The sequence below is a fragment of the Podarcis filfolensis genome (genome assembly GCF_964270895.1).
Source record: "Podarcis filfolensis genome assembly, chromosome: 3".
In the NCBI taxonomy this organism is placed as follows: domain Eukaryota; kingdom Metazoa; phylum Chordata; class Lepidosauria; order Squamata; family Lacertidae; genus Podarcis; species Podarcis filfolensis.
Window position 1 is genome coordinate 25,379,110 of NC_139606.1, and position 12,228 is coordinate 25,391,337.

At 40.8% G+C, this 12,228-nt stretch overlaps 1 protein-coding gene across 12 annotated transcripts in view; it reads right to left on the reverse strand.

Moving 5' to 3' along the window:
• Positions 1-895: 895 nt before the first annotated feature.
• The window catches only part of DLGAP2 (DLG associated protein 2), a 406,771-nt gene continuing 395,438 nt past the window's right edge, over positions 896-12,228 (reverse strand). For all 12 annotated transcript variants that reach the window (XM_083607163.1, XM_083607164.1, XM_083607158.1 and 9 more), the window contains 2 exons: positions 8,540-8,692; positions 896-4,422 (listed from right to left, as the gene is read on the reverse strand). In XM_083607163.1, the coding sequence (XP_083463289.1) occupies positions 4,204-4,422; positions 8,540-8,692 (372 nt within the window). In that variant the 3' untranslated portion in view covers positions 896-4,203. The remainder of the gene's footprint in view (positions 4,423-8,539; positions 8,693-12,228) is intronic.

Below are 12,228 nucleotides of genomic sequence, written 5' to 3' on the forward strand. Positions count from 1 at the left end.
ACTCAGCGACATCTCTATCCTTGCACGTTTATTCAATAAAGGCCATTCTGATCAATCAAGTAGCAAACTACCAAAACACGTGTATCTGAAGGGTGGGCATAGCTCTCTCAATGATAAAAGAAATAAATAAAGATGACTACATATGGCTGACATACAATGGAATGCAAATGATACAGATTGCAAGCCATAACACTGTAAAAAGCAAGTCTAGAATATTTTCTAGCTTAGCCCAAAATAATTTGTTCCATAGCGCCTGATGCTATGCATGTTTACTCAGAGGTAAGTCCTGGTTTTCCCCATGCGACTTATTCACAGGTGTGTGTGCTCAGACCACAGCTTTATAGTGTAATTCCTATTACTCAGAAGTAAGTCTCATTGTATCAATAGGACTCATTTCCATGTTGTGTATTTAGGCACTGTAATCCTTTGCATGCTTTGGAGGAAGCTGCACTGGACACATACATAAGTTTGTGCTATTAGTCAAATGTAACCTCACAGACTATGAAAGAGCAACTAGGCTGTAGTCCTACACCCACTTGCCTGGGAGTAAATCCCCTTGAACTCAAGGTGATTTGCTTCTGAGTAGACATGCACAGGACTGAGCTGTTAGCCTGTCTGCCTAATATTATTTTGTAAACCCTCATTCTCAAAATGGGAACCTCACCCTGTCTTGAAGAAGGAACTGAAAATTGTACATTTTCAACTCTGCTGTAGTACACAATTACATATCACATCTCTATTCATACAACAGACTTCAGCTCTAGTAATGTTCTCTATGTAACCTTTGCCATTTCTTCTAGACTGGGGCTGCTTGACTTGCAACACTACGACAAACATCCATTTCAGTTTCCTACCACCCAACAAATTAAAAGTACAACACATGAGAAAGCATGGCTTATGACCTGCCATTATTCATTTCATCTTTCCTGTACAAAATGAAAACGGATATATATTGCACTTAAAAACTTTACTTGTGAACAGGTAACATTTTATCAGAATCAGCAGAAGGCATCTGGTTTACATTTGAAAAATTATTCTTTGGAACAGAAGTGGAACAAACAGGGGACATGGGAGCACACACAGAGGCAAAGGATCCTGTTCAACATCATTGCATGAACAAGATGCAAAATTAGCGTCTCACTTAACAATGGCCTCCTTTACCTTTTATGAGTTGTGCCTTCCTTACTAATAAAAGTATATATATATATATATATTTAAAAACATGGCAGTAAAATAAATAAGGAAATAAATAAGAATGCTTCAAATCAAAGGTCTCGCCTGCACTGGAAGTTAGCTTCCCTTTAAAGAGGTCTCCATAAATAAATAAGAGATAGGGCCAAAATGCATTTCATGTTAATTGAGTGTGATCTTGCATGTGCATTTGTGTTTCTTTTCTGCTCGTGTGTTTATTCAGAGTTCTGTGCATTGCTGGGCACTTTTTGGAGGCAGAGGAAAAATGCCTGGCTGATAATGTACAAGCCACGGAAACACTCCAGTGCAGATTCAACCTTGCAGCGCAAATCCCCTGAGCACAGCTCCTGCAAAATGAGTTCAGAGTGAATGAGGTTTTATGTGCAAATAATATTTGATGAATTAGACGGTACACTTAATAAGTGTGGACTCTTTAAAAACTGTTTAGCTTTGCATGTAGTATATACGGTAGGGGGAATCAAATGCAGATTACCTTATTACCACCAGGCCCTGATTTACATAGGATTGCTCAAAGGAGAAAAGCACATGTGATTTGGCAACATCTGTTCAAAAAATGAGATAAAAACATATCCATAGCCATAATAGGGAAGTGGTGGGACAAGGAAGAAACAAGCAAGATATTTTCCAAATCTGCTGTCTCTAGGAAATTCATACTCCGTTCCTTTACTTTCATGTAAATACTTCTAATTAGCAGTTCCACTTGAAACAAAACATCATTTTTTAATTTGCCTAGACCTGCAAATATGCTTGCATTGGAAACAGAACAATAAGCAGCATTAATATTGTACACTACCTATAAATTGATGTACAGAAACTCTTTGAATGCTCTAGGGAAGGGGATATCCTAATCTTTACAGAAGAATAGTTTAGGATTGTTATTGTTATTAATATTTTTTATTTATTTTATTTTTTTGCATTTTTAGTGATATACATTCCTCTTGGTTTTTTGCTTCCAAATTCAGTTTTAAGGCTATTTGGTAAAATCTACATAAGAGATCAGGCTCAATTAACAGTGTTCTCTCCTTTCTCAAACATTCAACTCTAAAGATTCATATCTCGAAGCTAAACATGCTTATATCAGCTTTGCCCTAAAATAAGAACGCATGCGTAACAAAACACGTTGGAGGAAAAGGGATGGAGGGGGGATGAGAAAACCCATTTTCAGATCTGCTTTAACCTCCTATAACTTCTAGCATTTTCAAGCTGAAGGGCTTTGCAAAGTTACATATTTAAAGTGCTCATCAAAGTGAAAAACCAAAGTGCTGTAGTATAGTTTAAGTAGCTGTTCTGCCTATGGCTAATAAATACATATTGTTCAAATAAAACTGATAACAGAATTTTGTCTCATGGATTTCATTCAGTTTTGATATTTTTTTTATATATTACATAATCCTTATTTCAGGATCTGTGGGATATGTTTTCTTGCGTCTTCACCTGAAAACATTTTTTTTTTAAAAACCACACACCTAGGATCATAACCTTTGAGAAGGTAATTACATTAGAGTAAATCTATTATAGTGTTTATTTCATTCCAGAATATATTTTTTTCCTAGCTTGTGCCTTGGTGTTTATCAAGGGCTTGGAGAACAAACTTCTTTTCTTACATTCCATATCTAGAAGTCATTCCATTCCTGAAATGGCATTCTTTAAGTCTGAAACAATCAAGACACTTTTCCTTATGTTTATTTTTTTTAAAAAAAACTAATACTGCATAGGGGGAAAAAGAATTCTGGAAAAAAATACAAACGTAAGCCACAGTTCACCTTTTCACCTTAAGATTACCATTTAAACTGAGATATACTTACCACTCACATTCATATTTTCTTAAACTGGTTACAACATCACAACTGGCATTTTAAACAAGCAAAGGTTTTTTTTTTGTATTTTGTTTTAAAGGATACCCTGAAAACTCAATTGATATAGCATTTTGAGACCTCAAATATTACACGTCATGTAGCATCGCTTTTGAATTTTGCAATCATGTTTGCAAGCAAAATAGATACAACATTTTTATTAAAAAAAAAACCTGTTTAAAATGTAGTGAATGTTCCAAAGGAGTTAGAATCGAACTTTTCACATCTTGCTGCAGAAGATCTAAACTCTTAAGGCTTCCCTCTTCCCTCTTTTTAATTACTCAAGTCCCACTCTTTTTGCATTTCTCCTTCTGACTTCTCCAAGTGGGTATTTCTCTCTGCGCTGGACTTCCCCAATATGAAAATATTTCCATGCTTCTTTGTTCCTGATGAATGTTGGAGGTTAATGGCTGGATATCCCTGTTCATCTCCAAAAAAACTCAACTCAATATGAGATGATAGGCTACTGTTATTTTGCAGTAACAAAGATGAGCCGAATGGGAGAACACATGGGCAGAATCTTTAGCCAGATACAAGGCAAGGGACTAGGAGAGGAGAAAGAGATGGGTTCTTTCTTTCTTTCTTTCTTTCTTTCTTTCTTTCTTTCTTTCTCTCTCTTGACATTTGTAGCACCTTCTACTTGGAATAGCTAATGCCTCTGGTGAACGGTGAGATGCACCCAATTGAAAGTCTGTTATTCTTATCCCTAGATATCACATAATTTATAAAAATATAAATAACAAACAAAAAGGGTGAGCTGGGTTCCATCTCAAGAGGTGTTTCTTGTTGTCCTCTGAGAACATATTGGATAAGTAAGGTCTCAACAAGCCCTATCCTTTGGAGCTGATTGTTCAGTCTGATAATAAATATCGAAAGGAAAGGAAAGGAAAGGAAAGGAGAGAGAAATGGAGAGAAAAGAACAGCAGTTCTTGCAAGAGGCTCAGCAAATTCTGAGGAAACCGAAAGCATTCCGCTGCGCTCGTGGCACAAAGGACACGACACTAAGGATCATTCAGTAGGGGAAATTGTGACCAAAGGCAGGGGGGAAATGAGCAGGGAAGAGACAAACTGTACAAGCGTTTTGCTTTCATTTTGTCTTTTTAAAAAAAGATGGAGAAACTATGCAGTGTTCTAGTCCTCAAAGCCTTGTTTGGGCCTCTGGGATATAGATCTCGATGCTGTCTGCACGCTCTGTGGCTGAATTCTGCCGGAAAGATGCCGCTCGTTTCGCAGCCATGAGGCGCCTCCGGGCTTCTTGGCGCTGTCTGTCAGGCAGGTCTAGAGACTTCTCTCGCGTGATAGGGAATTTTCCTTTGAGGGGCTTCTTTGGTACTGGAGGAGGAACCTTTCTTTCTTCCTAGTATTGAAAAAGAAGAATAAGAATAAAGAATAAAAGAATAAGAATAAGAATAAAAGGAATTGAACAAAGAAGCCAAAGAAGATCAAGCGCTACTGTAGGGCAAGTTCCGACATTTGCTAATGCTTTTGTGTGAAATGTTACATGTCCATGTGATTGCATGGAGGAAGTTGTTGTTGTTCTTCTTCTTGTTGTTGTCTATATCTATCTGTCTATCTGTCTATCTACCTATCTATCTATCTATCTATGGGACGCGGGTGGCGCTGTGGGTTAAACCACAGAGCCTAGGGCTTGTCGATCAGAAGGTCAGCGGTTTGAATCCCCATGACGGGGTGAACTCCTGTTGCTCAGTCCCTGCTCCTGCCAACCTAGCAGTTCAAAAGCACGTCACAGTTCAAGTAGATAAATAGGTACCGCTCCAGCGGGAAGGTAAATGGTGTTTCCATGCACTGCTCTGGTTCGCCAGAAGTGATTTAGTCATGCTGGCCACATGACCCGGAAGCTGTACGCCTGCTCCCTCGGCTAATAAAGCGAGATGAGCGCCGCAACCCCAGAGTTGTCCGCAACTGAAGCTAATGGTCAGGGGTCCCTTTACATTTATTTATTTATCTATCATCTATCTATCATCTATCTATCTATCTATCTATCTATCTATCTATCTATTTATCTATGAATGAGATATGCAATGTCCAGACTCTATATTTAAAAAACCTTTTACTTTCATAAACACAGTGCTTTTTTTCCTAAGAAAATATTTAGGGGTACTCTCATTTTGACTCAAGAAAATCACCATTTTATAGTTCAAATCGGGAAAAATAAATACAGTAAATGGACAAAAGTACAAAGATCCACAAAATACTTAGGGGTACCCCCTGCATACCCCAGAAAAAAGCACTGCATAAACATATAATTTAGAAGAATATATTTACAATCTCATGCTCAGGTTTCTCCCTATTAACGTTTAGGGAACTCCTCTGTTTCACTTCAGACAGATCACACTAACACACACTGTCGTCAGCTGTATCCTGAGAAACCTCTCTCAGCAGCCATTTTCCACACACACACACACACACAGAGAGAGAGAGAGAGAGAGAGAGAGAGAGAGAGAGAGCAGAAGCAGCAAAAAGTTAAAAACGATAGTTACTGGAATAACAGTCACAACAGAATGGAATGCCTCTCTCTGGTGACTCGCAGTCAGCCAATCACATGAGAGCTACTGCCAAACCTCATGCTAAAAATAAACAACAATTCAACATAAGCAAACATTCCCATTTCAGGAAATTACACCACTATCCTTAACAGAAGTAACATCTGATGAGCTCCATTCTGGGTCATAAGTGCTGTTTCCCTGTGGAGAATAGCCGTTGGGAGCATGGCAGCTGAATCGTGTATGATCAAAGCACACACCGATGTTTCCCTTCTTGTCACCCCCCAGCCCTACATAAATATAAGCTGCAGAATGTTTTCTTTTCTATTTGTGAACATGCTCGTCGCAAGTAAATCCAAAAATGGCATCCATTATTAAACCCATGGAAACCCCCAAAGAGATTTCATTAATGCTGGCAACCCTGAGGAATTACCTTGCCAGATCAATTTGTGTTTACTTTACTTGGAAGCAGAGTGGAATACTTATTTTCCACAAGGTCCACTTGCAACCCTATTAAAAATTGCTGAAGCTTGTTCAGTCTTTTGGAAACAGAGGGTGCTATTGATTTCAATCAGAGAGAGTGTGTGTTAAGCACATTTTAACTCTCCCACTGAAATCAATAGGACTCAGAAGTGCCTCCTTTTGACTGGATGGCACCCAGTCTTCTTCCCTACACAGAATTACATATTCTCAAATTGAGGGAGTGGTGGAAAGACTATCTAAAAGACTTGCTTTTTAATTTGACCCATTATACTTTGTTTGGCTTCTGATAAATATGAGATTGTCGCTGTGCGCTCATCTCTATTCTCTTCTCTACATTAAGACCCTTAACATTAGTTATTGTCAGGCACACCCTAGCATAAGAACATAATGTGAGCCTGTGACCAGGAAAATGGCCCATCTAGTCTTGCATCCTGTTTCCACAGTGGCCAACCAGATGCCTGTGGGAAACCAGCAAGCAGGACTAGAGTGCAAGTACAGTCTGCACACCTGCAATTCCCAGCAGTGGTGTAGCATGGGAAGGGGTGCACAGGGGCGGTTGCCTCAGGTGCAAAATTGTTAGGGGCGCAAAATTTCAACACCCAGTGCTGCCTCAATACAGCTGTGCACTTCCGTCGTTGGTCTCCATTGAAAATGGCTTCTCCATGTGACCTCTTCAGACAACAGAACAACTCTTCTTTTCTTATTTCTGTGGCTGCAATCTCCTAGCTGACGTGGATGCCTTAGGCAGTTCAATGCACATGCATACCTGGTCTGTTTCCCTCCCTTCCTCTGCACAGCCCTGGGCACTGGCAACCCATGCTATACCACTGATTCCCAGCAAGTGGTATTCAGAAACATACTGCCTCCAGCAGTAGATGTAGAACATAGTCATCATGATTAGTAGCTCGTAGCAATTCCAGATGAAGTCCTTGCCTTATCTAAATATTCCATCCCATGTCAGGATTTCCCCATTGCATTTGGCTGCAAGTGCAGCCCAACTTTTCTGCAGCTCTGTTCATCTCTGTTAGATTACTCTTACTCGCACTACTACCTGTGTAATGTTCAATGCCTTTGAGTTTCATCAGCAAACAATGGAAAGCTCCCAAGTTTTTCTACCAGCTATATATAAGAATATAAGAAGAAGCCTGCTGGACCAGATGAATGCCTGTCTGGTCCAACTTCCTGTTTGTCACAGTGACCAAACATCATGGGCTTCTCACCATGGGCTTCTCAAGCAAGACATGAGGGTAGGATCACTCTCCCACTGTTGTTTCTAGCAATTAGTATTCAGAGGTAAATTGCCTCCATGATTTTCCAATATATAGCCAGCATGACTAGTAGTCGATGACCAACTACCTAAGAGGATGAGGAGTTTGCTTTGGTTATTGGGAGTTTGGATGGGCCCCATGAGTCACCTTGCATCAGTATCTGTGTATTTTTTAAAAAATCTGATCTGTTGCTCTATACTCTCACCGGGTTTTTTTGTGTCTTGAGCCCCTCTGTATAAAAAGTCAGCTTTGTGTTTCCCCATTTACTAGAATGGGGAACCAAAAACCTAGCATAACTTTCCCCCCTCCTGGCCAAAGTGGATGAAATGTGCAGGCACAGAAACCAAGGGAAGCTGAACAATCCTTCTAAAGCCCTTTGTGTTCTGCTTCTCTCTCTCTCTCTCTCTCTCTCTCTCTCTCTCTCTGTGTGTGTGTGTGTGTAGAATTAAAGTTTCCTCTCATTGTCAGTTCTTGAGCTGACATAGTTTTTCCCCTTCTCCAGGTTTGGGGAATACCCTGATATGCCTCCAAACTACCCATAGTGCTACTGACATTTTTTCCAGGGATAGGAACACCAGATTCCAGCCTCAGAAAGGAAGACCTGATGCTTCCTGTGAGCCATAGGATTACTGGGTCTAAGAAGAATGCGGCACCTATCTACAGTATAGTCGAGGATAGGATTAGGAGCAACAAACGTGGGCAGTAGATGTCATGTGCGCTTCCTCCTGTGCAGCCATCCCTCAGAATTAATCTTGCAGAATCAAAGACTCAAAGCATCAATTAGACCAAATAAACTACAGTTTTGTCAACATTAGGAATTTCCCATTAATGGAGAGTGGGCAAGCATTGCTGATCCATATTTTACTGTATTTATTCGAGTCTAATGCGCCATCGAATCTAATGGGCAGCTCAATTTTCAGAACCTTGAAACCAGTATTTGCTGGTGAATGTAAATGTGCCATCGAATCTAATGCGCACCTTAATTTTTTCAAACGTAATTTGGCCAAAAAAAGGTGATTCCAGTAAATACGGTAATTTATTTATTTATTTGCCGCTGGAACTCCCCCCCCCCCCACACCCACTAAAGTACAATGTGAAATAACTGGCTGAACTGGAAATAAATTCAGACTTGAAAGATCAATGGGATGTTAGTAACACAAGAAGGTTGCACATGTCAGTGCCAATTGAAAAGGAGCTTGTCTGCACATATTTTGCTTACCTTCCTTTCAGGTGATTCTATTATTTTCCATTCATTCAGTTTCAGCTGGTGCAGTTCATCAAACTTCATACTGACATCTTCAATTGAAAGCTGTAACAAGTCCCAGAATCCTGCTAGATCCTGCGAAGTCGGCCGTGGCATCGCACTGGGATCCTGACATAGATACAAGAAAAGAGGTGTAATTCACTTGGGAGCCAGGATGTAAAATATTTTTGGAATGATGCAAAGCTTTTCACACAAAACAGGTCTTTCCTACATAGTGCAAAAGATATGAATACTCTTTCCCCAAACTTAACCATGGTTTGGCTGAATTTGGATCAGAACCAGGGTACATATATGAGAAAATGGGTGCAAGATATGGATCAAAGAATAACCAGGAAACCATGGAACTGGATTGGGGACAACTTCCATTCTAATATAATTTCAGGAGACCTTAGGCAGAACTATTAAAAAACCCTCTATCGATGGTATTTAACGCCTTATAAATGGAACTTAATATACAAGTTAGGGTTGGATAAACGTTGGAGATGTGGATTGAACAAAGCAGATTACGTGCATATCTTTTGAAATTGTTCTCAAACAGAAACATTCTGGAAATCAGGCTAATATCTCTTCTATGTTAGTAACCTTGGAATCGAAAACATTTCTGCGTGGCTATCTAAAACACAAAACCGTTGGCCAACAAGGGGATTAGTCAAACAATAATCAATTCCTAGAAATCAGGTTCCTCATTTTACCTTTATGTAAACAATAGAGTGGGTGCAGAGTCAGGCTTCTGGCAGGCCAAATGCCACCTTGGAGGAATATGGGATCCTCCTAAATTGAGGGTCCTGGTTGCGCTCGGGACCCTTAAGCCACCCCCATGGGGTGTGTTGTTGCTAGGAATGGCCCAAGCCTTGTCTGTTGGGCCCTGGGAATGTGCTTGGCTGTTTGGGCCAATTGAGGCAGGTGGCATGATCCCGGGGTCCTATAAATACGGCAGCACGACGGGGGTGGGGCACTTGCTTCGCGCTGCTGAACACCCTCCCTCCCTCCCTATTTTAGGTGCTGCTGCTTTGGCCTTGCTTTGGATTGGGTCACCTGCTTTGGAGCAGGGGCTGGGTAGGAATTTTTCCGTTTGGCAGATTGGCTTTAGCCACTTGGTTTTCACCTACCCCTTTAGCAATCGTCACAACTTGTAAGGTTTGGCGGTTAGGCATTGGTTTATAGAAATGTGTGGGAGGGGAGGTGTGGCCATCACTTGCCCCTCCAGAATAGGGTATTCCGGTAAAGGAATCTGGAGGTCCTGGATCTCGTCCGAAGCCCACTTGGGCTGGGGCCATGCCAAGACCACAGGAACCCCGGGGTGAGCTTCCATCGATCTTCACCAATGTTGCTCCCTCGTTTGGTGTTTACCCTTTCAGACTGCCTGGCAGAGAGGCAGGAGTCAGTTATAGTCCCTGACCAATGCCTAGGCCAATACCGCTCAATTTGTTTTGTAATCAATAAAGTTGTGGCCTGAATTTTGCCCAAAAACTTAAACTAAAATTATGTGTCTGTTTGAAGTTATTTACTGGGGAAGGGCTTGGGGGCCTTGGGCTACAACTGTTGTCTTGATGGCGGCAATACAAGAACATAGAAGAGAATTGAGAATAGATGAATTTATCACAAAATGTGCAATTATTCTGATGAATCGTACATCATTTTCTGGTTAAGTGTGTTTATTGGTATGAAATACACACACACACACACACACACACACACACACAAATGATTATATTTTCCAGAAACAAACAATCTAAGAAAAGGAAGGAGGTGTCTTCTAATAGCCCTGACGCCATAGAAGTTCTAGAAAGAGCTTCCATTGACCAGGAGGAGACACTTTAAACATTTTTCAGTAGACCCTTCTTGCTATTAATGATCCCATTCACATATCCCTTCTCCTTTCCAAAGGTCTCCTGTGAGCCACACACAGGGCCCTCACTCTACCATTTATCAGACTGTGCCTTAGGGGTTTCCTGTCAAAAGCCAAGCATGTTTTGAGGAGACTTTTTGTGTTTTTCAGAATTAACTTTGCTCCTTAGGAAATCCTTAGTGGAGGAGATGGGAGTGGCTAATGCTAATTTGTTTTTTCATTTTACATGTAATTCAACCAATAATTTGTTATTTTTATATCTCAGTGCAGCATGCGTCAAATGCATAGTATGTGCCAGACCATTAGAAATTAGATGGAGGTTAATACCGTTTTGGTTACTGCAAATGAGAGTTAATCCACTTGCAGCATTTAACAGAAGTCTGGCTGCTTGTGGCACAGTCTACCTGGCAATGGGTGGTATTTAATAGAATTGATATTTGCATTGCAGATATTCTTCACTTTATCCAGGCTTATGCTTTATATAATATATATAACACCATGACTATTAGAAATAGCCCACTGTGGTTTTCCATTCCACCCTAATTTAAGGGGGTGATTTTTTACTTCCTAGACAGCATCTTAAAAAGCAGAGACATCACCTTGCCAACAAAGGTCCGTATAGTTAAAGCTATGGTTTTCCCAGTAGTGATGTATGGAAGTGAGAGCTGGACCATAAAGAAGGCTGATCGCCGAAGAATTGATGCTTTTGAATTATGGTGCTGGAGGAGACTCTTGAGAGTCTCATGGACTGCAAGAAGATCAAACCTATCCATTCTGAAGGAAATCAGCCCTGAGTGCTCACTGGAAGGACAGATCCTGAAGCTGAGGCTCCAGTACTTTGGCCACCTCATGAGAAGAGAAGACTCCCTGGAAAAGACCCTGATGTTGGGAAAGATGGAGGGCACAAGGAGAAGGGGACGACAGAGGATGAGATGGTTGGACAGTGTTCTCGAAGCTACAAACATGAGTCTGACCAAACTGCGGGAGGCAGTGGAAGACAGGAGTGCCTGGCGTGCTCTGGTCCATGGGGTCACGAAGAGTCAGACACGACTAAACGACTAAGCAACAACAAGAGCAAGTGATTCCGCTGGAAACAGTGAGTTTGCGTTCTGCATAATTGCCAATGTTGCTCTTTCGTTGAACAGCTCTTGCTTTACATTCTTTGAGCCACAAGAGGGCTGCCTCCTGCCACCGAAATGTATATATAAATTGATAATGTGCAATGCTCCACACTAATAACATCTGCCCAAAATGCATAACGCTGGAGATACTTCATCTTGAGGCACCCTTAAATTTGATCTTATCCAGAAACTCGTCTTTCCGAAAACAACAACACAGAAATGCAGCTTGAAATAAATTGATCTACGTCCAGAGGGAAAACAGCTAACAAAAAGGGCATGGATGATGTTTGCACTTCTGTATAACTGCATTGCCTTCAGCTGTGATCTCATTAGAATTCAGAAGGCTAGTAACATCCATCTCTGGTAGGTACCAACATGAAGAAAAACCCTGGTTTCTGCAAAGGAGAATCTAATATGTAACTGCACACACACACACACACACCCTTTGTTTGTGTATATCTGACTACACTATTAAGAATAATGCACCAAATTCACTTTTGAAATTACTTAAGGCGGCACTCCTGGCCTAAACATAAATCAAATGAGAATATCGCCTATCTTGCAGTTAGGTGGGTTAAGATGAATGATTTTGCCACCGTGCAGCAATTTTAGAAATGCAATGCAATGGAATCCACAGACGACAAGATCATATCAAGGCACTATGTCTGCAATTG